This window comes from Podarcis filfolensis (assembly GCF_964270895.1).
Source record: "Podarcis filfolensis genome assembly, chromosome: Z".
Taxonomy (NCBI): Eukaryota; Metazoa; Chordata; class Lepidosauria; order Squamata; family Lacertidae; genus Podarcis; species Podarcis filfolensis.
The window spans coordinates 27,648,466-27,676,011 of NC_139617.1; the positions used below are offsets into that span (position 1 = coordinate 27,648,466).

At 40.6% G+C, this 27,546-nt stretch overlaps 1 protein-coding gene across 1 annotated transcript; it reads left to right on the plus strand.

The window, feature by feature from the left end:
• The first annotated feature begins 390 nt into the window (after nucleotides 1-390).
• On the plus strand, nucleotides 391-19,918 carry CDX4 (caudal type homeobox 4). Its single transcript, XM_083596120.1, has 3 exons — nucleotides 391-865; nucleotides 16,538-16,683; nucleotides 18,152-19,918. The coding sequence occupies exons 1-3, from the start codon at nucleotides 406-408 to the stop codon at nucleotides 18,404-18,406; spliced, it is 861 nt and encodes a 286-aa protein (XP_083452246.1). The 5' UTR covers nucleotides 391-405; the 3' UTR covers nucleotides 18,407-19,918.
• The last annotated feature ends 7,628 nt before the right edge of the window (nucleotides 19,919-27,546 follow it).

Below are 27,546 nucleotides of genomic sequence, written 5' to 3' on the forward strand. Positions count from 1 at the left end.
GTTCTTATTTATTTTATTTTTGCATAAATAAATAAATGTGTGGAATCTGTGCCCTGTCTGTCTGGGGATTTGGGAAACCAGTAGGTCAGGACATGGAGCATCTGTGAGAAAGGAAGCACCCAAATTGGCAGCAAGGTGGGGTTGTTGGGATGGCTAACCCTTCATTTGAATGCAAATGTTGCTTGAGAGCAGCCAGTTATCTGTGACATCAGACAGAACCTTAGTAAACTGTTGGCCCAGCACCTGGTAATACTATTGTTAATCATGTGTAGTAAAGAGACCTCAGGGCCAGCATGAGTCATTCATAGAGCCAGTTGGGGCTAGAAAAAGAGAGTGAGAGAAAGAGGAGGGGGTGTGACATCAAAGGAGTAGAAGCAGGATGCCTTGGCAGGACAAAGCTAGGGTATGAGCATCATGTATGTGAGTTATCTTTTGGAAAAAGAAGGCAGCATGTATCCAGGATCCGTAAGGTGCAACAGCAGCAGCAGCAACAACAACAACAACCTGCCGGCACAAAACTTTGCCTCCACAACACCCTACGCAGATTACATGGGATACCATCCAATGCAAAATATGGACCACCGTGGACAACCTTCAGGGCCTTGGGGAGCACATTATGGCCTGCAAAGGGAAGACTGGAATGCTTATGGCCCAGCACCTTCCAACACTTTGACCGCTACGCAAATGAATGGATCATCTCCCGGGCAGGTTTCCTATAGTTCTGCTGATTACAACTCCTTGAATCCCGCTGGATCGGGGGCTTTACCTTCTGTAAATACAATCAATACAGAGCAAATCTCTCCCCACAGTCAAAGACACAGCTCTTACGAATGGATGAGGAAAACAGTCCAATCCACTTCAACAGGTATGTTGGCGAGGACTAATCTATACACGGAAATCTCTAGCATTATTCTGTGCCATCTCACCCACACACCTCTGCACGGGAATACAAAACTCTTGCTCAAGATGAAAAAGATTGCTTCCCTAGACGTTGTCTATGCTTTTGAACAAATTTGATTTATTGTCCTTCTGATATCAATGAAAGATCAAATATAATGAAATAATCACCACATGCAATGTGCAGAAACAAGGGTTTTGAGGAGCGGGATAAGAGAATTTTTAATTGAAAGTGAACTGGGGTAATATCCATCTAAGTCATACTTAAAGAGATTCACTGAAATAAATGGACTTAAAGTAAATGATTTCAATGGGGGCACTCTGAGTATGACTTACGTTAATTGATTTCAATAGGTCTACTTTGAGTATGGTTTAGTTTGTTATTACCCAAAGTCTTTTAAATGAGATAATCCAGCAAATATTTTTTTAAAAAATATTCAACATAACCTTATGCCTGTTTATAGGAATTAAGTCTTACTCCCATATAGGACAGCAGACTGAAACACGCTGTTTTGGTAGCACTGTAATTGAATATATGGCTCATTTAAAAGTAAGCTTCTCACATTTTCTACACACTTGTATGACTGAAAAACTAAAATGGTCTTGAAGGAGAAAAGTTATATTCACATAAAGCTTCACATCTTCTGAGGTCTACATGAGAGGGAGGTCTGCAGCATCACACCATGGTTATATGTTCAATTTATAGGGTTTCATGCATTAACACTTCAAATGGAAACAGTAGATGAAAGGTCATCCTTCACTTTAAAATGCTAGGCATGCTCAGAGGCTGCAGGGATCTAACACACACAACCAGCTTGATCTTTTCATAGGAGTTTCAATAGTAAGCTGGTGAAATAAAAATTGTATAAAATATATCTCGGAGCTCCAGGAAAATATTTGTTAGATAATGGACTAGAATAAAGGTGTTGGCGGGGGTGTGTGTGAGGAGGAACTGCCAGATTACTAAACACTCAGTAATTATAGTATATGGACAATGAATAATAAAATTCTGGTTTTAAAGTGCTGCATTAAAAAGAGAATCCTGAACAACCACAGCTACTGTGTGGTTTGACTGCGGCTATTAAGAGACCGTGGAAGTTAATTGCTGCAATACCTGGTGCTCTATAACATAATGCATAATGCCAGGATCCCAAAATGAGCCAGGCACACTTTTGCAGGCAATCCTTCAAAGAACAATAGTGCTATTAAGGGGGGGGGTGTTAAGTACTGCAAAACTTAAATGTATTTAGCTTTCAATTGAATCCTTTGGTTATGAAACAGTAGTGTAAACATATTACTCCTTGCTGATTATGTAAAGTACAGGAAACTCTGATCAGTGATTTGAACATCTAAGAGCTCAACTGTGATATTATGGCTTACTGTTAATCAAGCCTCATGGAATGCTGGGGCATGTAAATCTCAAGGGGCTAATCAATGGTTTAAATTATTTCTTCCAAGTGAAGGATTGTGGTAAAGTATCTCTCTAAAAACAGGCTACTGGAAAGGTCTCTATTGAAATAACTTTCAAATAACTTTCTACATTGCTTTTGAGGCCTCTTCTTCTTATATCCCACCTTCCATCAAAGGAACTCATGGGTTCCCTTCTCATTCTATCCTCACAAAAACCTTGTGGAGTAGACTAGGCTGAGAGACAATAACCGGCTCAGTGAGGATTTGAACCCTTATCTCCCACAACACTCTAACTGACTTTTAAAAATGCTGCTATGTAAGTACCTAGAGTTGCCATTCTTAGGTTTCAGCACAGTCCCCCTCTCTGGAAGTTCAATCTCTGAGGCTCAAATCCTACACATGTTGAAGGTTGCAATCTCAACTCCATTTACCTCTGAATTAATATGATTTGCTTATGAGTAGACATGATTAGGATTGCACTGTTAGCCACATTTGAAACAGGATGGAATTTTACTTACAAGCAAACATGCACAGAATATTGCTGCATGGCTCCTTGTCAGTGCCCAGCCTACACATACAATAGAACAATTAGATCTGTCTGATATCTCTAACCAGACACAACAAGAAAAGTACGTCTTCACACAGCACACTGCTAAGCTGTAGAATTTGCTCCAATAATGTGATGGCCACCAGCTCAATAACTATGTTCTACTTCCAGTGTCAGAGACAGTATGTCCCAATACCAGGTGCTGGGATTCACATGTGGTGAGAGTTGCTGTTGCTTGCTGGCTTCCCATAGGCATCTGATTGGCCACTGTGAGAACAGGATGCTGAATGAGGCAGGCCTTTGGCCTAATGCAGTTTACTTCTTATATTTTGATGTTAACAAAAATAACAAATTCCAGAGGGGTAGCTGTTTTAGTCTGTGGCAACAAAAATAACAAGGAGTCTCGTGGCGCCTTGAAGATAAATAAACACTTCCTGTCTCACAATGCAAAACGAGATTGGTAGACAATTCTAACTAAAATTAAACACACCATGCTAGAGCCCTTTAGAACCTAACAAATTAATAATATAAGAACTGTCCTGTAAACAGGAACCGATTGAGCTGCCCGGTCCAACATTCTGTCTTCTGCAATAGCCAACAAGGTGTCATGAACATTCCATGAACAGTGCACAACAAAGCAGTGCTTGTTTGCTTCCAGAAATCAGGGCAGCTGATAGAACCTGCCCTAAGGATATTTGGCAGCAAAGTGCTTATTCAAATGCTCTTTTTGGATGCTATACTCTCTACCATCAGGAATATCAGCAGCTCTTCTTTGTACAGAATCCAAGTGGCCAACAATTAAGGCAAGAACACTCAGTTAAAGCATATTTAAAAAATTGTTACTATTGAGCATTTTTCCTCCACTGTGCTATATGGAATTAGGTGATAGCCAACTCTGGAAAGCAGCTTGTCAATATTTTTTTAGATTATTATTATTTTCCAGAACTGAGCTCTGCTTTGACCTTGAGAAAGAGATTGGATCTTCTGGAAAGAATCCAAATGGAACCTACAACCAATTAGAAACACAATTCTCCCCCACCCCCCACCCCCCACCCCCCGGTATATACTCTTGAGAACAGAACCTTTTAGAGCTAGTTATATCACCAGTTTCCTTATAAAATGTCTTTACTGAGCTAAGTTTCTAAGTGCTGCCCACTGCAGTCTTAGATAGCCGCTACAACAAGGTAGACACATGCAGACAGACTTTGTGTTTGTGGTCAACATCAAGTCATCTGTTAGCAGCCAGAGCTTTCAGATTTAAAGTTTTCAAATATGACAAAACCAATATGATGCTTGCCTTGTAAATTTTTGACTTGCTGTCAAGCATATACTGCTAAAAAGACTTGGTAGTTAACATAGCAGATGGCAAAACTTCTCCTATTTGGTTCAAATGCTTTATATAGTGTATTTAGCACCAACAGTGGCAGATGCTCCCCTGTGAGAAGAGAAGTATTAGGTCAGAGGTTGTCAAACTGCTTTCAAGGGTATTGTGGGCTTTCAAGAAGTTTATCAGGGGTTCCTTGATGAGTGTTAACACTGGCCAGCTTTCTCTGCAAGACAGTTTGACCAGAAGCTGAGCATTTCTTTTGGAGTATGTTTGCCCAGAGAACAGACCTGCCTTTAAATAATAAATATCCCCTTCAAATGCAGAGAGCCTATTGTTTTGGTTTGTACCAGTTGGACCTCCACCCCTTTGCCATCACATTTCATTATTGGTGCCACCTTCTCATGCCACAATGGAGAAGGCACTGTGGAGTTCAGGTCCTGCTTGCAGGCTTCCCATGGGTATCTAGTTGGCCACTGTAAGAACAGGATGCTGGACTAGATGGGCCATTGGCCTGATCCAGCAGGACACTTCTTACACTCTCTTGCTCACTTCACTCCAGATCTTCCTTGGCTTCCGTATGAGGGTTATGGGTTTTTTCAAGGTACAGCCTCATGGTGAGGAGAAACTTGGTCCATGCCATGTGCTGTGTCTGTGTCTTTTCCCTGGGATCTGCTTTGTTTTCTACCAGAATCTTAAAGTTCACCGAACAGAGTCAGGTGCAAAATAGTGCATAAAGAGGCCCAGTTTAGGTGTAACAATCACAGTCCAAAAAACCAGGGTTCCATGGTTATTAGGTCAAGAGCTAGCATTGTGTATATATGTGTGTGTGCTTCCTATTGCCCTTCCCTTCCTCCTTTGTTTTCTTGCAGGCCTTAGTGCAATATTTCCAGGGATTGTTAATCCATTATCGGTTTCAGGAAATCCAATTTTTAAGAGAAGGGACTTCTCTTGTTACTACTGCTAAACAATAAACAATAAAGGGATTTTGTTTGTTTGTTTACAATCAAGCAGTACTGTATATAAATTGTGTTAAATAATTTAAAAAATACTGTAAATCACTGAAAGGTCTGTCAGTAGACACCAAATCTCCTCTCTGCATACAAACACAACCCCACTCAAGAATTTTCTGCAGTAGGCGGAAAGGTAAATGTAGAGTGAGTTTCCTGAAAGTGGAAAGTTTAAAAGCACATTTATACCACTTTAGCACTCATTGCTTTCCCCAAAGAATCCTGGGAGCTGTAGTTTACCACTCATAGAGCTATAATTCCCAAAACACTCTTAGCAAATTATAGGGGGTGATGCGATTGGTGTAAATAGATGAATACTGACTTTTTATAATAAATTTTTATTAGTTTTCAATTACAGTACAGTCCAATAATAGCCTCATTATAGCAATACCAATTTATAATACAATTATTAATAACAATCATTCAAATACCAAATTATACAGTTTAGATAAAGTGGGAGCCCTCATAACAATCTACCCCCAAACATTTTTCAGACATCTGCTTTCTTTCCTTCTCCCATCAGGCCTGCTATCCCCAAAGGCCTCTTAACTTAGGAATCTTGTACAATGGACTGTCACTTTTCCCTATGTTGCTTTCCTGATCCTAAGCACATGCAGAGATGAGAGTCAGGAGGGAAAAATAGCAAACTTTAGCTCCCCATAGCCAAAATACACACACAAGAGTTTTCTCCTTTAACTGTAACTCTGTACAAGTTGCTCTGATTGCCCTTGACACCATATGTGGAGATATCTCCACATACTTGCAGTTTTCTGACTTCCTCCACCGTCATAGGCAGAAAGCCCATGTACACCTGTTGGTGGCAATCACAAGTGGGAAGAGTGCTGCTGCACTCTGGTTCTCCTAGTGTGCTTCCTTTTGAAGCATCTGGTTGGTCACTGTGAGAATAGGATGATGGACTAGATGGGCCTTTGGCCTGAACCTGCAGCCAGGTTTTTCTGAAGTTTTTAAATTCGACATTTTCTCTGGCCCAGGGTTCACTTTTGCCCCTTCTCAAAGGATTTAGGTAAAAATATACATTTATGTGGGGGTTATGTTCTGAGACATCGCGCACATCAGTGAAATAACTGAACTCCATTAAGAAAGACTGTAAACATCAGCTCTGCCCTTTTAGTGATGTTTCAGTGATGTCTTTATAACGCTTCCAGGTCACTTTTGGGTTCACCACATTGCATGTATACACGATCACACACATATTGAATGCACATAAATGGGGGGCTGCCTGTACTGTGATGTCAATACCGACAGAAATTTAATAATAATAATAATAATAATAATAATAATAATAATAATAATAATTTTTCTTTATACCCCGTCCTCCCCAGCCAAGGCCGGGCTCAGGGTGGCTTACAAGCAATAATAAAAACAAGTTGAATGATTACAACTTAAAAACAAAATTAAAATACAACATTAAAATATTGAAACATTAAAATATTAAAATGTAGCCTCATCGCAGGAGGAGAAGGAAAAAGGAAAAAGAAAGAGGGGGAGGGAATCAAATTGGCTCCAAGCCAAAGGCCAGGCAGAACAACTCTGTCTTACAGGCCCTGCGGAAAGAAATCAGATCCCGCAGGGCCCGGGTCTCATGAGGCAGAGCGTTCCACCAGGCCAGAGCCTGTCTTGCACCATGCCAGACTATTGGCCCATCTAGCTTAATATTCCCTCTACAGTGACTGATAGCAACCCTCAAGGGTTTCAGAGAGGAGTATTTCCCAGCCCTACCTGGAATTGAGCCTGGAACACTTGGCATGCAAAGCAGATGCTCTGAGACTTGGCTGTAAGTCTCTGTTTATTTTTATTGTGCAGTCACTATTAATATTGTGAACTGATAGGTTCTTGTTTCAAAATTTGCCTCCTCAGCCATGAATTCACTAGGGAAACCACCATCTCTCTTCTTGAAAATGGGGATGCTTTTAATACTGACCTACCTTATGTGGTTGTTGTACATATTAAAGAGACAATATGTGAGGCAACTTGAACACTCTAAAATGCTATATAAATGCTAAGTATAGATACAATAGATGCCTATTGTATATATTATCCTACCATTCTTTTTCAGAACAATTAAAATCCAGAGCTGCAACCTGGAAACAGGAGTGTCAAGGCAAGATACATAAAAGGCAAATATTGGTCAGCCCACCACCTGTCAATATATATGTATATATATTTGCCTTAAAGACCTACATGAGACCGAGTGATAAAAAATAGTAATATTAACTTAAGACACAGCCTGAGAAAATGTGGGGGAGGAATATGCAAAATAAATTTACGATTTTATAATATGTTTTAAGATAAATTTTCCAGTGCTGCACACCAATTGTAGAACAAATTTTAAGAACCAGAATTATAAAAAAAAATCAGTCAAGAAGCAGAACAACTTAAGAATCGCTATCTGCAATCAGGTCTACGAACAGATTAAAAGGTAGATTAAGGATGTAATCCTAAAGTGGGCCTGAGAACATGTAATTTAAGGAAAATGATACTTACTCTGCTTTGGTATGCATCCTTCCCATAACTCTCTGGGTTACTGATTTGATTTTGGTGGTTGTGTATTACAGTCATACCTTGGGATAAATACGCTTCAGGTTAAGCATTTTCGGGTTGCGCTCCACGGCGACCCAAAAGTAACGGAACGCGTTACTTCCGGGTTTCGCTGTTTGCGCATGCGCAGGCGCTCAAAATGACGTCACACACATGCGCGGAAGCGGTGAAACGTGACCCATGCACACGCAGTCGCATGTTACGTTCACTTCAGGATGCGAACAGGGCTCCGGAATGGATCCCGTTTGCATCCAGAGGTACCACTGTATTAGCTGTAAGAAAAATAAAAGGAAACTGCCAGTCATAATATAATAATAATAATAATAATAATAATAATAATAATTTTTATTTATACCCTGTCCTCCCCAGCCAAGGCTGGGCTCAGGGCGGCTAACAAGCAATTATAAAAATAAGTTGAATGAATACAACTTAAAAACAAAATTAAAACACAACATTAAAATATTGAAACATTAAAATATTAAAATGTAGCCTCATCGCAGGAGGAGAAAGGAAAAGAAAAAAGAAAGAGGGGGAGGGAATCAAATTGGCTCCAAGCCAAAGGCCAGGCGGAACAACTCTGTCTTACAGACCCTGCAGAAAGAAATCAGATCCTGCAGGGCCCTGGTCTCATGAGGCAGAGCGTTCCACCAGGCCGGAGCCACTGTTGAAAAGGCCCTGGCTCTGGTTGAGGCTAATCTAACTTCCTTAGGGCCCAGGACCACTAGGGTGTTGCTATTTATGGACCATGAGGCTCTCCGTTGGTCCTAGGCCATGAGGGTCCTAGGCTGTGAAGGGCTTTAAAGGTCAAAACCAGCACCTTAAATCTTAAATATGTGAAACTCAATTTTAAAAAAACAAAACCCTTTTGCTCAGAATAGACCCATTGAAATTAATAAAACCAAGTTAGTCATGGTCATTGATTTCAATGGATCTACACTGTAAAAGTAAGTACAGAAGGGGTGGTGCAAGGGGTGGAGGAGAGAACTGCTGAAGATTATTCATCCACCTCATCCAATGCCCTCCTGCACACCACCTGGTAGGATGGGCCACAGCTGCGCTCTTGTCCTTAATTTTTTTTTTAAAGAAATAACCAATATAGAGCCAGTGTGGTTAAAGACTAGGAGCTGGAAGACCTCAGTTTAAACCCCAACTCAGCCATGAAACTCACTGGGTGACCTTGGGGCGATCAGTCTCTACTGCACTACCCCACAGGAGTGTTGTGAGGCTAAAATGGGGAGGGGGCAGAACCATGTACAGCAGCTTGAGATCATTGGAGGAAAAGTAAAATATAAATGTAAGAATAAATGTAGAATAAATACATCTTTTGTCCTGCTGGAAACAGTGGGAAGGGCTAACGTAGTTACCTAGAGGCATTAACTGGAGTGGGAAGCTGTTGGATCTGAGCTTTTGCTTGGTCCATCCCGGCACTGTATTGGGAGGGCAAGTTTGGGTTCATGTTTGGGTTCCCTTACACCAGCTCTCCCTGTCTGGGGCGGAATCTCTCCATTGGGAGAGAGAACTGCTGCTTCCTATAGCCTTCGGAGCACCCTCCCAGGAGCTACATAATTGTAAACCTGAGACCACTGAAAATGTCTGGGTAAATAAAAGTCTTTCCCTGATAAGAAAAAGGCAGTGTTTTGGTGAGAAAACTGCAGAGAGAGTGTGCTAACACCAAAATGTCTCTCTACCTGGTCTCTATCTGCTTCATCCAGGGCCAGATTTAGGTTTGATGAGGCCCTAAGCTACTGAAGGTAATGGGGCCCTTTATATGTCCAGCTGTCCTTTGCCAACAACAAATTGTCACTGGTTTTGTGTTGAATATATGCTATGTGGTAATTTATGGACCTAACAGGTATCTAACCAGTGATATTTTAGGCAGCAGTCTAGCAGGCGGGGCCCATTACTTACATCATAGGAACCTGCACAATACAAAACACTTGTTGCTGTATGTAGGTTTTATTTTAATTGTTTTTATCTTATATTTTGGAAATGTACATCCAGGTTTTTTTCCTTTAATTTTTTTGGGGGGTCTCATGAGAGTGGGGCCCTAAGCTATAGCTTGTTTAGCTTATACGTAAATTGGGCACTGGCCTCATCTCTTAAGATTTATCTTAACCTGTCAGCAGACATATGCGGATGTAGGCAGCCTCAGAGATATTTTACTGTTGTTTTATTACAAATTTAATTTATTAATAGCTTCTTATGAAATACATAAAAGCAATTTCACAATACAATGAAAACAAATTTAAGCTAAAACAACTGCACATATAAAAATTGTTAAAACAATAGTGCTTTAAAGATTAAAACCAACAGCACTATGAATTGTGCTCAGAAACAGACAATAAGTTAAGTTCCAAAATTGGCAATACAGTGGTACCTCGGGTTACAAACACCTTGGGTTACAAACACTTCAGGTTACAGTCTCCGCTAACCCGGAAGTAGTACCTCGAGTTAAGAACTTTGCCCCAGGATGAGAACAGAAATTGCGCAGTGGCAGCAGCAGGAGGCCCCGTTAGCTAAAGTGGTACCTCAGGTTAAGAACGGTTTCAGGTTAAGAACGGACCTCCGGAACGAATTAAGCTTGTAACCAGAGGTACCACTGTATATATTCCTGCCCAGCAATATAGTACTCAATTTAAAAAAAAAAAAATTGGAACAGCTACATTTCCCAAGTAGTCTTCAGTCTACTCATGCACAGCCCATTGCAGTAGTCTAATTTGGAAAGTATAAGGAGATGGTGCCCACCTCCATACACTTCCATTTATCAACAAGCTGAGAGTGCAATTATCCAGGAAGACCTCATATTATGTTAGCTCCTCTTCCACAGCTGCTGTTCATTTTAAGGGAGCTTGCTCAGAAGAACCTGCCACAGGATTGTGTCCTATATCAGTTATTTAATACCATGAAGGTACATGGCACCTCACAGAATAGCATAAGGAAAATGACAGTAAAACCCTTTAAAACTTTGACTGTGGAGGGATAAATAAGGGACGGGTAAGAGAAACTCATATACCAAGCAGTGAATGAGAGTCAAACATTATAAAGCTTCGTTTCAAGGAAATGAGGACTAAGATAGGCCTTTGGCCCTCCAGACAGTGCTGGAATTCCAACCCCCATCAACCCCAGCCAGCATGGCCAATGGTGATGGGAGTGATGAGATGGTGATGGGAGCTGGAGGCTGACAATTTCCCTATCCTTGAATTAAGTGGTAAAACCAATGGACTGTATTCAAATATGTTTTATTCAAAGTATAACCATTAAAATTAATGGATGTGCCTAGTTTAGGCCCATTAATTTCAGTGGGTCTGCTCTAAGTAGGACTTACCTGAATACAACCCAAAATAAGGCTAGATTTGAGTATCCCCCACTTCTATAATAAGTTTAACAATTACATCAGTCACTATGCTAACAGTTGAGCTTCAGATCTCGTTCACATTTTTGCCCAGAACCATTTCTTTGTTGCTTTGAAGTAGATTTAATGTGTATAATTAGAACTGTGTCCCCATCACACAAACGAGAATATCAACATGGCCTCTTTTTTATCACCCTGCAGAAGTCACAGACATAGACTAATTCATGTGACAAAGAGGATGTTAATGATGTAAAACAGGAGCAACTCTCAAGCAAGGAGGACAGGGTGAGCCAGAGGCAGTTTTCATGCTAATTTATTTTGCTTTGTAAACTAGCTGTGAGGTCTGAGCATCCCCCACCCCGCCATGTCTTGCCCCTTCCATCCATTGTCTTCAGTTCAGAGGCCTATCTGCCATGTCAAGCAACAGACCCTCTTTTGACACCTCTTCCAGCTTTGATGTGCATCCCTGTCTCTTCCTTCTCTTCCTTTTATTTAGCAGTTATACTGCCGGAAAGAGTGACAATTTTCACAGCAAATAAAGAGGCCCGATCTTTGCTTTTATTGTGTTCAAAAGAAACACTCTGTGAATTTTATGGCCAATAGGAAAACTTCCCCCACCCCCTTCCCATCCCACACAATACTCAGGCTGAGTCACAGACTGGTAAAATAACAGGAGTATCCTAATACAGGTCAAACATCAGGTGAGTAGTTTCATGGCATTTAGAATAGCCTGATTTCCACAAAAGATTACAAATGAACACTTAAATGGCTCTGCCCTAACATTTGCACATCGTAATAATTAATTTTGAAACAAGATGCAACAAAAACTTTTCTCACGTGTTTTTTTAAAAAGGGGATAGAGCCCAAGAAACCACTGGGAATGACTATATTCCCCCACCACATACCCCAAACATACACATACAAAAATGAATGGGACAATGTTCCAATTGTTTTCTTTAAAAACGCAAAATACAATTCAGCCCAAATAAAGCACTTTTAAGTCCTTTTTATTTCAATGGAATACCTGTTGACTTTTCTGGGGCGGGTTGCACAAACTGTACAAGCAAAACAAAGTCTGAAAATTAGGTAACTGTGGCAAATTGCAACAAGTTGTTTTATACATACAATTCCTTGCTTATTTAAAAGAAGGTAGAGATTGCATGTTTCCCTCAAGAAGAATAACTTTACACATGATCTGAGACAATACCAAGATCCACAAGCAGAATCCACACAGAGCTTGAGGACATGTTTAACTCTCCCATAGCAAACAGATCAAATGTGCTTCATTTTGGCTAGATGGTACCCTATTTGCCTTATGATATTGAGTAAGTAAAACAGTGGTACTAATTGTAAAGAACTAGGGAAAGCAAGGATGGTGAACCATTTACAGAGTCACATTCTCTTCTTGCAGGGCTGGTAGTGTTGTGCCAGTGGTGAATGGGGCCTGAAAAAGTAGACAGAGCAACAAATGTAAATTGTGCCTTTGAACCGTAGGCTTGTTTCTACATACACTCACACACCACTCTCTATTTTTCAGTTTGGCAATCAAGAGGCATTATCAGAGATCAAGGACACCTTCCAGACAGGGTATGGAGCAGGGCTGCTGAGGGTTGTGGCTTAGGAGAGTCCTGAGGGCAGCCTGAGGAGAGTCTTGAGGGCCTGTATTAAAAGGGTTTGTAGAATGATTAAACAATTTAGGACTAGTTCAAATAGTGCATCCCACTCAAGTCTTTATAGACACCTATAAAAATGTAATGCAGACATCGCTATTCTCATTGGAGCACTGAGTACATCTATAATTACCAGGTTTAACTGCTAATTTTTCCACACTGTGTTAGAGGGCCTTTTCAACAGAAGCACCAAAGTGGGGATCACCCTCTGAGGTATAACTTGCACCAACTTTGTACAGCTTTTGTCAGCAGGTCAAGATGCACTTCCTTGCCTAGGCTTTTGGAGAAGTGAGATGGGGTGACAATCCACTCTTTCTGCTGCTTCAATGTGCTGTTGCTTTTATTGTATATTTTCTGCAATTTTAAGGTATTTTATATTTGTGTGTTTTTACGTATCCCATCGTGGGGCTCCTTGGATGAAGAGTGGGCAATAAAAGTGATACAGTCACCTGCCCTGCTCCTGGATCTGATTGGTTCGGGTGGAGGGGCAGGAAGTGCTTCTTGCTCCCCCACCCTCCACCCAAACCAATCATATCCAGGAGCAGAGGAGGAACTACTCTTTTTCAAAAGGCAAGACAGAAATAACCTATATAACAGTTTGCTAAGAACTATAACATGAAGAGCCCATGCTTGAGCTTGTTTTTCCCTTTCCCTGCCCGTTCATTTCCCCTAGTGTGTCAATGTCTTGAGCCTAAGGACAAGAACTGTATTAGTACTGAGCTTGGTAAATTGCCTTGGGAGATTTTCCCCCTCCCCTTAAAGGGCAGGGTATAAATACAACAAGCAAACAAACAAAGTTGTAAAAGAAATATTTAGACATAGAATTGAAGAGATGGAAGGGACCCTGAGGATCATCTAGTCCAATCCCCTACGATGTAGGAATATGCAGCTGCCCCATATGGGGATCAATCCTGCAACCTTGGCATTATCAGCTATAACCCACTAATTTATTTATTTATTTATTTACGGCTACTAGCCCATAAAATATGTACAAACATAAAAACACAGGGACATAAAAACAGATATATCCGATAACAGAAGGTGAACACCACGATGCAAGGGTGGGTCATTGAGCAGAGCCAAGTGGCGGCTTGGGGCCAGGAGAGCTCCAAGGGATGGATCACAGAAAAGGAAAACTAAAGACGAACTCCGACATGCACTCTCAACATAACAGTCCAATTAGTTTTGATGTTGTTGTTGTTTTTTGGTGGTTTTTGAGTGTGAGATAACCGCATTCAGAAATCTCGCCACCTGCAGAGTTACAGAAGGATCTGTATCCTGCAAAAGCAGTGCGGTGTGTGACTCAACAGGCCTGCCAACCAAGCGCAGTAAAGCAGGACCCAGGAATTTAGCCCTGGCTATGCTATGTAGGGGACAGTTGAACATCATATGTGAAAGAGATTCAACAGTTTCCCCGTCACACACGCAAAGCGGAGACACCAAACCATTGGAAAATCTGTGGTTCAGCAGGTTTGATGGAAAGACGTTGAACCTTGCACGAATAAATGCACGTCGGTGTGGTACTGATGAAAGAGATGACATGTATGATGGAAGGCCAAGTGGTGGGGTTATTCCGTGATACCTGGGGGAGCAGACACCCCCACCCCTGGCGAGGTTGTGTTGATTTTCAATGTCCGCTAATCTTTGCTCAATAAGGCTTTTGGCTGAGCGTAAGTTCATCTTTAAGGAGTCCGCTGGGGAAATTCCGATGCTCAGGAGTTTGGCATGGATTTTTCCTACCCACGGATTGACAAAGACGTCCCGCCAGAGGCACTGAAAAAGATAATGGTCGGGAAGCCTATGCCAGCTGGACAGCCAATAGCCAAAGACTCGCTTCCAGATGACAGTCTCCAATGATGCAATCCTTAACTCCAGACGTATGGCTGCATTGCTCACACACATGGGGAGTTTCAGAAGGCGACGGAGAAACTGATTCTGCAATGTCCCCAGTGATGTTAAATTGGACCCTGGGGCCCAGAGCGGGGCAGCATAACAGAGGGTGGAAACCACTTTTGCGTGGTATACCTTCAATGCACTAAGCTATCCATGAATTTGTTTATTTTCAGTTAATAAAAATTAAATCCTCTTGATAGTAAGAAAACTGCTGTGTGATTTACAAAAATACATATATATATATATATATATATATATATATATATATACAGGTTTAAAGCAGATGTTGAAAAGCATTCAAATGCTTATTAAAATAAAAAAAACCTAAAAATAAATGAAACACATGTAACGTCTACATTTCTGGATAGGCTTTCCCAAACAAAAATGTATTTGACTGACAACAAAAAGAGAACAGTGAACTGGTCCCAAGCTATTAAGCGACTACTGTAATTGGCCTGGTTTCAAATGGGATACCAGTGCAGATCTGAAGAGAAGTGTATGCAGACAGGATCTAATTCCTGTAAGCAACCATTTGAGAATTCTTCAAAAACTGTAGTTTCTGGATCAGGTGCCAGGGAAGCCCCACAAAGAGTGCACTGCAGTAATCCAACTTTGAAGTCACCAGTGCTGGAACTATTGTGGTCAAGCTCTGCAGGTTGAGGAATGGCTGTAGCTGTCACCCCATTCACAGTTGGTAAAAGGTGCTTCTAGCCACTAAGGCTATTGGAGCCTCCAGTGACTTGCACTGGATCCAGAAGCATTTGCTACACTGTGTACCTGCTTCTTCAAGGGGAAAGTAACCATGTCAAGGAACGCAACAATAGCCCATATTCTCAGCCACAGGAACCACTTACCCAGTGCCTCCATCTTGCCAGGATTCAAGCTTAGCTTATCTCACCTCATCCCAACACCACTCCAAATCCTACATGACATCTCCTACTTCAGATGTTATGGAGAAATAGAGCTGAGTGTCATCAACGTACTGATGGCACCTTAACACAAAACTCCAAATGGCTGGCCACAGTAGCTTCATATAGATATTAAATCACTCTGGGGGATAGAATGCTATTTTTTATGTAGAATATTGTGGAATGCTCTCCACAAGAAGGATTGCCTGCCACATTTGTTACAAATCTTTATGCGCCAGGGAAAACATTCCTCTTCTCCCCAACCTTTGGCTTGTTAAACGATCTATGGCCTTTTCAACTGTGTGTTAGTGGTGGTGGGATCATTGTTTTTGTTTGTTACTATCTTATGTATTTGTTGTGTTTTTATATTGTTAACCGCCTTGTGATCCTCAGGTGAAGGGCAGTATATGAAAGAAAGAAAGAAAGAAAGAAAGAAAGAAAGAAAGAAAGAAAGAAAGAAAGAATAGTATTGGGGATACAACAGTGCCCTGCAGCACCTAGCGTAACTGCCAGGAAGCCAGAAAGCACTCTACCACTACTATTTGTCCCCTTAGGTAGAATTCGAACCACTAGGACACAGGGCCCTCAATTCCCATTCAACTGAGTCAGTCCAGAAGAATACCATTATCAACGGTACTGAAAGTCACAGAGAAATCAAGGAGCACAGTCACACCCCCTTTATTTCTCTCTCTCTATAGTTCATTATCAGGACAACATACATAGAATGGTAGAGCTGGAAGGGACCCAAAGGGTCATCTAGTCCAACTCCCTGCAATGCAGGAATGTATACACATACAAACTACTACTGTCAAGAAAGCGAGAGTATGCAGGAGTGTGTATCCTGGCACTCTCCAGAATATATGTAGACATCTGTATTTCAGTCAATCAAGACACAAACATGAGACATGCCAAATTTTCTGCTTTAGAAATACCTATGCGTATTTTGTTTTTGTTTGTTTCTGAACAGGTAAAACAAGAACAAGAGAGAAGTACCGTGTGGTTTACACGGATCATCAGCGATTAGAACTAGAGAAGGAATTTCATTACAATAGATATATTACAATCAGGAGAAAGTCTGAACTTGCTGCAAACCTGAGACTTTCAGAGAGACAGGTAGAGTATGGTTTCCAATACAAAAGAGGTAAATTACTGGACCAAATTTGGGTGGTGTTAAAACAAAAACTGCAAAGCTTTCAAGGGAGGTATGTGTAAAATGGCTCAGTTCAACTCACCGTGACTATTCACTTTAATAATGTTTTATAAATAAGTGGTCTAAATGTTTTTATCATTTATAAATAGACAAAAATTGCCATGAACAAGGTTTTAAGCACACCTTATTGAGTCTTTGCTCAGATTTTGAAAAGGTGGTACTAAAGGTGACTCTGTATAGTTATTTTTAAGGTTTTAAGCTTGAAATGGGAGAGAAAACTTGTGGAATGCATGAAGTATGCTTTAAGAAATGCTAACTAGCGTGCTGGCTGTGGTTGATTGGAGTTGTCATCCAACATACCTGGATGGCATCAGGTTTGCAAAGGCTACATTAAGGTTGGAAAGATAGGAATGTACCTTAAACCAGGTCACACTGTTTATCGCACACTTTACCCTGAGAGGCAGCAGTAGGGGACTTTCCCATCACTTGCCACCTGTGCCCAGGACTGAATCTGAGCCTTTATGCATGCAAAGTACATGCTCTGTGCTGAACTACTGTATGAGTCCCCCTCTCCCCAAGTTCTTGCCAGCTTAGCAGAGAAAAACCAGCACAGCCTGCTCCTGTCTCTTTAACAGTAGTTTGATATGCAGTTGTCATTAGATGAAGCTTTTCATGGCAGGCATCTAAGATATCTATAAATATTTCAAAAATGGGAAATCTATTGTGTGCTTGATAACACTACTATTCTCACAGTAAGAATTAGTGGCACACTACATACCTGCCCCCTCATTTTAATATCAGGCAATACTGTAATTCTCTCAACTTCTGATTTACTTGGACTTAGTTTGTCTTGCCCGTATAATATCTCTCACAGAGCCTGGGAGGCAAGAGCAGTGCTTTTTTCTGGGGGTACGTGGGGGTACGCATACCCCAAAACATTTTGTGAATCTATGTTTGGCCTCATCAAGGAGCAGTATTTCAATATGAGTAGGAAAAAACATTTTTAAGGAAAAAAGCACTGGGCAAGTGTATCCAGTTGTTAAGACACATGAACAGAAAGCATATCTAGAAGTGGTGCCATCTTGGTGGCACAAGCTGCCACCAGAATTTGAGTAAGTTCACTCAAAAGTTAATGAGGGTGGTACATGAGGGTACCAAAGATGGCACTGCTTGCTTTCACAGACACATTGCACACAACTTCTTAGAAGCACACTGTATGTGCCTTTCTGTCTGATGTCACAGAGTCTGTCAACAAATGTAAAGGATGGCAAATACATCCATTTTGTTATTTTGCTGCCCCTCACATTGGACCCAAATGTGCAACACACACCTTCCCAGTGATTTAATTAGAGAAAGGCATACAAAGGAGGACATATGCATTTATAATTTTGTGGTAAGCAACTGAAACCATTATATTATTTGCCCTTGTAGGTAAAAATCTGGTTCCAGAACCGAAGAGCCAAAGAAAGAAAATTAATGAAGAAGAAAATGACAAGTTTTGATGGCAGCAGCCTCAGTTCCATCCAGAGTGACTCTGGTTCAATGAGTCCCATCCCAATGCCTGACCCACAGACGCATTCAGAAATGACTGGTACTTTATTCCCACCACCACCACCACCTGCTCCTCTTCCAATGAATGGCTTACAGCACAATGGAAATCTCCAGCAAGTTGTGGCATCTCAGTAAGGTCATTGCGTTAAAGGAAGAACATGATAAAGCATGGGTACATGGAGCACTACAGTTCACAACAGGAACGCCAAAGCTGTTTGCAAGAGACCCAACTCCCCAGCCCCAGCATCACAACAGCCATTTGTAAAATACTGAGAACTTCACATCACATCAAGGCCTGGGAGAAACAGCAAAACATCCTTTGGCAAGGTTACTTGTGATATGGCAAAAGCTCTTTGGGAACCTTGTGTTCTTGACTGCAAAGGCGGTCTGGAAATAGGGGCAGAGAGAAAGGGGGTTATGGCCGGAAAAACTTTTTTGGAATAAATGCCCCAAATCTGCAGCCCCATACTTTGCTTGATTTGAGACTTAATAATTTTTACACAGAGCAATTCCAGTAATTTGTTCTTTCTAGAATGTTTTTATTCTGTTCTCTTAACAGGGTGGAGCTAATGACAATTACAAGGAAACGAAGGGTTACACTGAGTCAGTGTAGCTTGTTGTCAGGACTGGGCATATGCTGTGTTTCTGCAGAAGTACAGGAAAAGTAGACAGTGCAGTATTAGGCACAAAATTCAGCTTCCTAAGAACAACTTTCATTTTAAACAGAAGCTCCTAGTCCTTATGGCTAAAAAGTTATGCCTGAAGGTGCACAGGCAATGCCTGATAAAATTTCAGAACCTAGACACATAGCTAAGAAAGATTTCCAGTGCTTGAGGGCAAACTCCTTGTTCCTTGTCATGACCAGCAATAAATTTTGCAAAATAAGGACACTGTGCAAATTTGCTGAGTTTGCACAATGGCTTGTCCAAATGCAGATATTGTTTTTTAGTGTGGAGGTTACACACCAGCCAACTTTTTGCTGATTGGATGTTTCCAGTGTAAAATTTCCGGATGTTTGAATCCATGGGGAAATTGCAGGGGGGGGTCGGTTTGCCATTAAATTATTGTGTTTGGTATATTAAAAGTTAATAATTTTGGGGTTAATAATTGCAAATCGAATTTACTTCTTAATATTTTTTTTTAATTACAAATGGAGCTACAACTGCTGAACTGTAATCAACCTAGCATCCCCCCCCCATTTTTCCAGTTTATAAGGAAAAGGTGGAACCTCCCCACTCCCAGGAACAGGAGAAACTGCCAACATTATAGTAAAAGAAAATGTTTGTGTAATCTGAAAATTATTCAAGTAAGTCCTATTCAGAGTAGACCCGCTGAAAGTAATGTAGCTAAGTTAGTATTGGGTGTACCGTGAGCAGGGTTAGCACTGATTACCACCCTGTGTCTCCTACAGTCCTCCACAATGTGAAGCAGACATAAAGCATTCATATCCATAAACAGAACTGTGACAAAGCAAAGAGGGATATTACATGAATTTTAATCAACCTCTTTTTCTGAGCCACCACAATCAGTTTCTGTTTCTTCATATTTGTCATTGTATTTATCATGGACTTCTAAAAGCTGAAGGTTTGCCCAGGTTGAAACAAGCTTATCTATCCTTTCACATGTCGTGGGGAGGGGAAAGGCTTGGATGGGGCAGATAGAAGAAACAAAACTTTTATTTTTTTTCCTGGGTCTTCACATCTCCAACCTGAAGCCATAAGTTTGATGGCACATCACCAGCTTCTGTTCTATTCCATTGTTTAATTCAAGATTCCTGTGGTTTTAATTTTGTACTTATTTCATATCTGCACGGGAGCTTATGATTTCATGTCTTGATATTTTCAACTAAATGACATCAGGGTTGCTCTGGACACCAGAATTAATAGAGAAGGGGAGGTACTCTTCAAGTTCTGATTTTTAAATTATTGATTAACTAAAATCTACTTCTAAAATTCAGTTGAACAGGAGAGACTCTTGTGCAAAAAGGGGTTGCACATACCTAGTTATATGCACCTAGATGCAGCAGCTGCCAAAAGGAGGTAAGGATGTGTATTTCCAATGGAACCTTAAGACAAATGAGAAGCCACATTTCCATCCATACTTTGCAGTACTAAATGTGATACTCATCTGCACCTAATCTGCACCCACAAAAGCTGAGTTCAGATTATCAGTTTTAAACTATGGCTTAGATCAGGGATGAGGAACCTGTGGTTTTCAGATGTTGCGGGGTTGCAACATTCATCATCCCTGACCATTGACCATGCTGGCTGGGACTCATGGGACCTGGATTCCAACAATGTTCTCTATCCTGGTTTGGAGGGAAATTAGCTGCAGTGAGATTCCAGTATCCTTTTGAATGCGAGAGAACAAGAATGAAAAACTTTATGTTCTGTTTTGACTACACCAGTTTCTTGTTACATAGAAACTTAGGGACCTGCCGTTCATTCTAATTCTAGTTAATAACAATGATCAAACCACAGTTCCCTGGATTTCGTACAAAATGAGAAACTATGGTTTCACCAAAACCAAGAGCAGAAGCTTTCACTCTGTGAAAGAGGAGATGCCTGTGTGAGCTGTGGCTTGAGCTATATCATCTTAATCATGTTTTAAATTAGTATTTGAAACAGGCCAGTGTGTTGGAAGCTGCATGTTCAGTTCTCAGTTTAATATTAAAAATATAAGAGCTTGACTGCTGAATCAGACCAAAAGCCTGTCTAGTCCAGCACTGTGTTCTCACAGTGGCCAACAAGATGCCATGGGAAAACTGCAAGCTAGAGTACAATCCCCCTTTCCTTAGCTGTGGTCCACTGACCCAATTGTGGGGTACTCACTGGTGGAAGAAGAGGGGGCGGGGGAGCGCCCTGCCCCCAGCAGTGCGATCCCAGTGGGGTTCCATCTTGGCTGCTCCCTTGCCCCCAGAACACACGCCCCGCCCCTGTGAGCGGCACGCCAGCCCCACCCCGCCTGCTCTCTGCCCCCGGTGCCAGAGCACGAAGCTCCGTCACTGGGGGTACTCCATCAGTAACCAGGAAAAGGACATAGTGCCAGGCTCCTAGTAGCATAGAAGGCCTGGCAGTACCAAAGGCCTGCTGTCACTTAATCTCAGGGCTGATGCTGAATGCTACTATTTCTTTGTGTATCTGAAAAAGGTTCTGTGACTTGAGTGTACCTAATCCATGGTACCTGCCTCAGACCATGAGTTCCCACTTCAAGCCTGGACATATCCCAAATATTCAAGAACCATACATCCCTCATATCATGATTCATTTGAGACATCATGCCAAACTATGGTTTGCACTATCATTTGGAAACTTAACCAGGATTTGTGTGCTAAATGTAGACCATACAATGTTACAACCTGTTAGGGTAATCCTATAAATAGTATCTGTCTACCAAAGAAAAATCACGGATCAGGGCTGTAGGTGTGCTTTCACATTCTGTCTGCTCAGCTTCATAAATTTACTCCCCACTCATAGTGCAGCAGCTTCTGGACAAAACTGTCTTGCCATTTCAGACACCACACAGAAACAAAAGCACTGCCTACAGAGAAATGCTGTACTCAGAAGGAAATCACTGTTGTGACCACTTTCATGTCGCCATGGAGGAAACACATAATCAAATAAGAGGGCACAGATTTGCATGTTCTGATTTACATGTATAGATGCAAATTAATAAATAATTATAATTTAAAATACAACTCTGGCGCATATCTTCATAGTGGGAAAGTGTGTGACCAGGTGATCTGTGTTCCTGCTCAGTCTGTAGTCCAAGCCTTGCATTCCTTTCTAATGGTATCTTTAAACAGATACATTATTTTATCCCCTGGAGTTAATAGTTTTATGGTGTTATCTCTTTTTATATGCACTCCTTTAGCTCAAAATGTGATAAGGCTCTCTTGCTGCATTTGAGGGCCCGCCTGCTCATTCTGCTGAGTGGGGTCCTGTACCTCTGCCCCAAAATCTGGCCCAGGTGGCACCACTGACCAAACATGGATTGGATAACCCCTTGAGACTGTCCTCTATGAAGTATGAAACATGAGGACCCTATAAGCACCATTATATTCAATGGGATTTACTAAATAGGTATAGGATTGCAGCCTCAAGCTTTCTTCACCATGGTTTGACATGTTACCTGAATTGAACCTAAGTTAACTGCATGTATTTGATTTGTTAAGATGTTACAGAGGAAAATACTTAAATTTGATATACAAGAGCAGATGAAATCAGTTTCAAATTTACCAAAGTCTGCCAAAACGTTTGACTTAATATTTGCACACATTTCTATGCAGGTTGTTGATGGAAGAAGCTTACCCTGTTTGCATCCAAAGCCAACTTCAAAACGTCATAGGTTGAGGTCCAAAGTAGAATGCTACATACTTACCTGTATCATTCTGCTATACTCAAAACAAAACAAAACAAAACATGAGAAGTTTCAAGTTGAAATGGAGGAATAATGCAGGAATGGGCTGCTTGACCTTTTTCTCCTCTAGCTATTTTTATTGTTAGAAGTACACTGCTCTGGGACAAAGGCAGCTTGAGGAGAGCAATTATGAGGAGAAAAGTTAGAAGATAGGAAAGAATTAAACAGCTGGGGTCTAACCCAATAGCCCAGTCCACTCCAACAAGAGATTATTCTTTTTTTTAAAAAAAAATATTATTATTTTACAATAATGGGGGCAAACTACCAAAAACTATCACATGTCAGGCCACCCAGATTGGTGGTTTTTCTGCAGGTGTATTCCACAATATGTCATTGACATAGCAAAAGTGCATTAAGGGTAGATTTATATTGGACTGTCCACATCTCATTCTGCTTTATTAGTTGTTTCCCATTACTGTATTACTATCTGGAGTGCACTCTTAAACTGTAATGCAACTTAGGTTTGACCAGTGCTCTTTTAGGGGGTACTCAGGGGTACTCAATACCAGCACCTCTTTTGTTGTTAAAAAGTGTGACACTTACTGTAACAATTTCATGGTGAGTTACAGATAGGTAGCCGTGTTGGTCTGCCATAGTCAAAACAAAACAAAAAAATTTCTTTCCAGTAGCACCTTAAAGACCAACTGAGTTAGTTCTTGGTATGAGCTTTTGTGTGCACGCACACTTCTTCTTTCTGAAGAAGTGTGCATGCACACGAAAGCTCATACCAAGAACTAACTCAGTTGGTCTTTAAGGTGCTACTGGAAAGAAAAAATTTCATGGTGAGTACTGGCACCTATTTTTTTAGGGAAAAAGCACTGAGTTTTACAAAAAAATATAAAATGGAATATTTGTGGTATAAAAAGTTACCAGATTTCAGTAGGAAGTTACAAGACACACACTGATTGGAAATGAAGTAGTATGTTGGCCCCAAAGCTTTTGCAGACACCAACAGTATTGCAAGCTAGTCTGAATATAACTATCCCATTACCATCATGAGCACAAATAATCATGAATGCACAATAAAAAAGGACATATGGAAGGGTTGCAAGTCTGGCCCTGTGTGTTGTTTTCAGAAATATTAACTACTGGAGGATGAAATGAACAGGAGACAAAGCAAATAATTCATCTCCTGAGTGGGTCAGTGGAAACTGCTAAATACGTTCATTTTTACATTACTTCTTCTGTTATCCAGTTTTGAAAGTTGTTTTGTAGCTTAAAGAGTCTTGATTAACTTAGGCTGTAACAATGGGTTCCGTCTTCTAAAAAAATTAAACATTATAACAGACCTTAAAGTTGCTTTATATACACATTTTTTAACAAACCATCCTTTGTTGATGTGGTGCCCTCCAGATGTTTTGGACTCCCATCAGCTCCAGCCATCATGGAATGGCAAAGGTTGCAATAAATGATACAGATGTTTTCATTGTAGTGTGGTGTAAGCTACTACAGGAAATGTCAAGGCACAAAAGCTGTTGCTGTTATTCCTTGTGATCATAAGTAAAAATACAAAAACAAAACAAAAACCCTACAATAAATACACTAACTGATCATATTAAAATGTAGGCAAGAAAATTATTCTTTTATATCTCAGTTCAAAAATACAAAGACGTGATACTGAGCAGCCCATGCAATATCAAATTGCCATCAACTTACATTGGTATCAATGAACAAAGCAAGGATTACGTTGCTTTTATTCTCCTAAACATACTTGAAAAGTCCTTAGAAATTCCATGGTGGCAATTAAAGGAAGAGAAACTTACACTTCCTGGTGTGAAAATTTGGGATGTCAAAACAAAAACTGCACTTTAGTCACTTGCCCCAGGATCATTGCAGCATCAGTTTATCTGGTAAACCAGTCTGTTTTACCTTGTTTACATACAGGAGATAATTATGACGGAAGATAAGGAAAGGCTTTGAAGACATATTTTAACTCTAATTTGCTAAAATGCTGCTTACTTTTGATTGCAATATGTTTTCATTAGATGCTGTTAGTATGTAACATAAAGCAGAGTTTTTAATAAGGCAGTATCCAAAGGTTAAAATCAGAACTGAAAAGTTTAAATGAGTTGATTTAAGAATAAAAGGACAAGTTCTTTGGAGCTGTTATACCTTAAGAGCACAGTTGTTTATATAGTTTTCAAGCCACTTGTAGCCCTAGTTTATTACTGCAATAAAGGATGCGAAAATAAATGATAAAGATGGTCCTTCTAACAATGATCCTTTATTAATCAAGTTGCAAGTTATTTTACTCAGTAGCACAAAAAGTAGTATCTCATGGAAAAAATGCAACTATATTTGAACTCAATATATTAATTGGTTAAAAGGTAGATTAATAACTAAAATATGTCTAATCTATTGACAGCCCCGATTAAAATATATTGCTATAAAATTGAACAATGCCTTATCTATCATTAGCCTAGTAGTTATATAGTGTTATGAGTCTGTGGGTGCCAGGTTCCTCTAAATCCCTGGAACCAGTAAGTGTTAGAATTTAATCAAATACTGCTAATTTCAGAAAATTACCAGACAACTACAATCCCCAGATCCAGCAAAGTATTAGAATCTAATTAAGGTTTGGGGTGCTAAGAGGTGTACTAGCCATCTCTAATCCTTGGATCAGTAAGTGTTAAAAGATAATTAAGCTTAGCTAGTTTCCTTTTGAGGTGATAGGCAGGTTATGGGCCATTCAGAAAACATGGGCTCCAAGGGACTTAGTGAGACAGCCAAATGGGTGGGGCCCCTCTCACAACCAATAAAGCCAGAGTTTAAAATAAAGAGTTAGAAACAATGTGAGTTAGAAGTTTAGGGTAGAGGCAGTAATGTGACCTAGAAGTAAAGCAGGAACAGGAGATTCAGAGCAATTTTCTGAGAGCAAGGTTTGAGAGCTTATTTGCATTCAAGGCTTTGGCTGTGAGAAAAGCAAGGCCTGCTTGGAGTGTTAATGCTGTGAACACCTTCACTGGAGGCTCAGGTTGTATATATGTGTAAATACACTATATATCCTACGAATACCACAGTCTCTGATGTGCCACATTTCCAAAAGGAAATACGGACCCTGAGTGAGAGACTGAAACCCCTGGAATCTTACATAGCTCAAAGACAGGAGTGGCATACAACAACAGTGATTATTTAACATCAGTTTGACTCATTTGAAACCATGCAGGAAGTTTGACTCAGTAAGTATTTTGTTAACTGTAACAAAGAAGAAGCTATTTTATGCAATAAATGTTTGTGAAATACATTTGTACAAGTGGAAAGCCAGAACATTTTGCAGGTGTGTTTTTACTTCGCAGCACTTTGTTTCCTTTCCCCCATTTGCACACATCCTTTCATAAACAAAGAGAACTCGAGCAGCAGCCAGAGTGGCCAGAGTGTTTGTACAAGAGTGGTCATTTTGTTGACTGAAATTCTTGCATTTCCTATGGAGAAAGAGATGGACCAGGGATCAGAGAAACTGTTGGCATGTGGGGAAATAATGTATGTCCGCCTTCCTGCCTTCCAGACATCTTTGGTCCCTGAATTTGGGAAAGAAGCCAATTATTCCTCATGCCCTCAACATTTCTTTCCTGAGTGCCAAACCTTCTTTCTTCCATGGAACAGAAGGCTTGACCAAGACATTTCGGTGGCTGAAATATCTAAACAACAATTATCCCATCTGTTAATATAGGGCACAATACATCATGAAAGATTCCTGCACATGCTCCATTGCAATAATCAGAAACTACTGTACTCTTATGCATTTAATTTATTTCAATAAGGATTGTGCAGGAACTGATGGTGGATTGTGAGTGACAAGTCACTGGCCACTTCATTTTGCCTTTCCTTTCCAAACCTGGTATCCTTCTGGTGTTTTGGGGAACAGCCATGCAAGCTAGGGTTGATATGAGTCATAGTTCAAAATATCTGGAAGGGCAGCTTTTCCTGCATTTAGGTGAGGTTCCTGGGTGTACCAGCGCCAGCTTCCATGCTGTTAGGTACCATCTATAGGTAAGTTTCAGAATGAGTTCTCTTATGTACTTTTCCGTGTTTGTTTGTTTTGTAACACAAGAAAATCTTTAATAAAAACTACAGTGGTACCTCAGGTTAAGTACTTAATTCGTTCTGGAGGTCCATTCTTAACCTGAAACTGTTCTTAACCTGAAGCACCACTTTAGCCAATGGGGCCTCCTGCTGCTGCTGCGCCGCCACTGCACGATTTCTGTTCTCAACCTGAAGCAAAGTTCTTAACCCAAGGTAATATTTCTGGGTTAGCAGAGTCTGTAACCTGAAGCGTATGTAAGCTGAAGCATATGTAACCTGAGGTACCACTGATAATAATAATAATAATAATAATAATAATAAGAAGAAGAAGAAGAAGAAGAAGAAGAAGAAGAAGACGACATCTGGAGGGAAACCAGGTTGGAGAAGGTTGCCTTACAGTTTGGAGCCGTCTCTGTTCCCAACTAATCCCCAGATACTGACTGAAATGTCCATTTCTTGCTTAATGCTATCAAAATCTGAACATACTACAAAGGAAACAAGTGAAGGAGTGAGGAACCTTTTCTATCCCAAGACTACATTGCCTGCTAGACAATCTTTTGAGGATGACATGTCATTTGTGGGGAGGGCCAGAGGCAAAGTGGGAAGAACAATAGTTGTGAATTTTACCTTTGTACAGTAGCATCTACAACTCCCACACCCCTCTCCATCTTTCATCCAGGAAACAAGAGGCATGGTCAGAGTTCAAGGGTACATTTCAGACAGGCAAAAACACTCAAAGAGGGTACAAGGCAGGGCTAGTGAGGATGTGTGGCCCGTGGAGACTTCTGAGGGCTAGATATGGGTCCTGGAGAGTCACATTTTGTCATTGTGCC

Bases quoted from the DNA above. Each gene is read 5' to 3' on its own strand.
- CDX4 (XM_083596120.1), top strand. From the start codon at position 406: ATGAGCATCATGTATGTGAGTTATCTTTTGGAAAAAGAAGGCAGCATG. The intron at 866-16,537 runs GTATGTTGGCGA...GTTTCTGAACAG, and splicing joins AGTCCAATCCACTTCAACAG to GTAAAACAAGAACAAGAGAG. The intron at 16,684-18,151 runs GTAGAGTATGGT...TTGCCCTTGTAG, and splicing joins TGAGACTTTCAGAGAGACAG to GTAAAAATCTGGTTCCAGAA.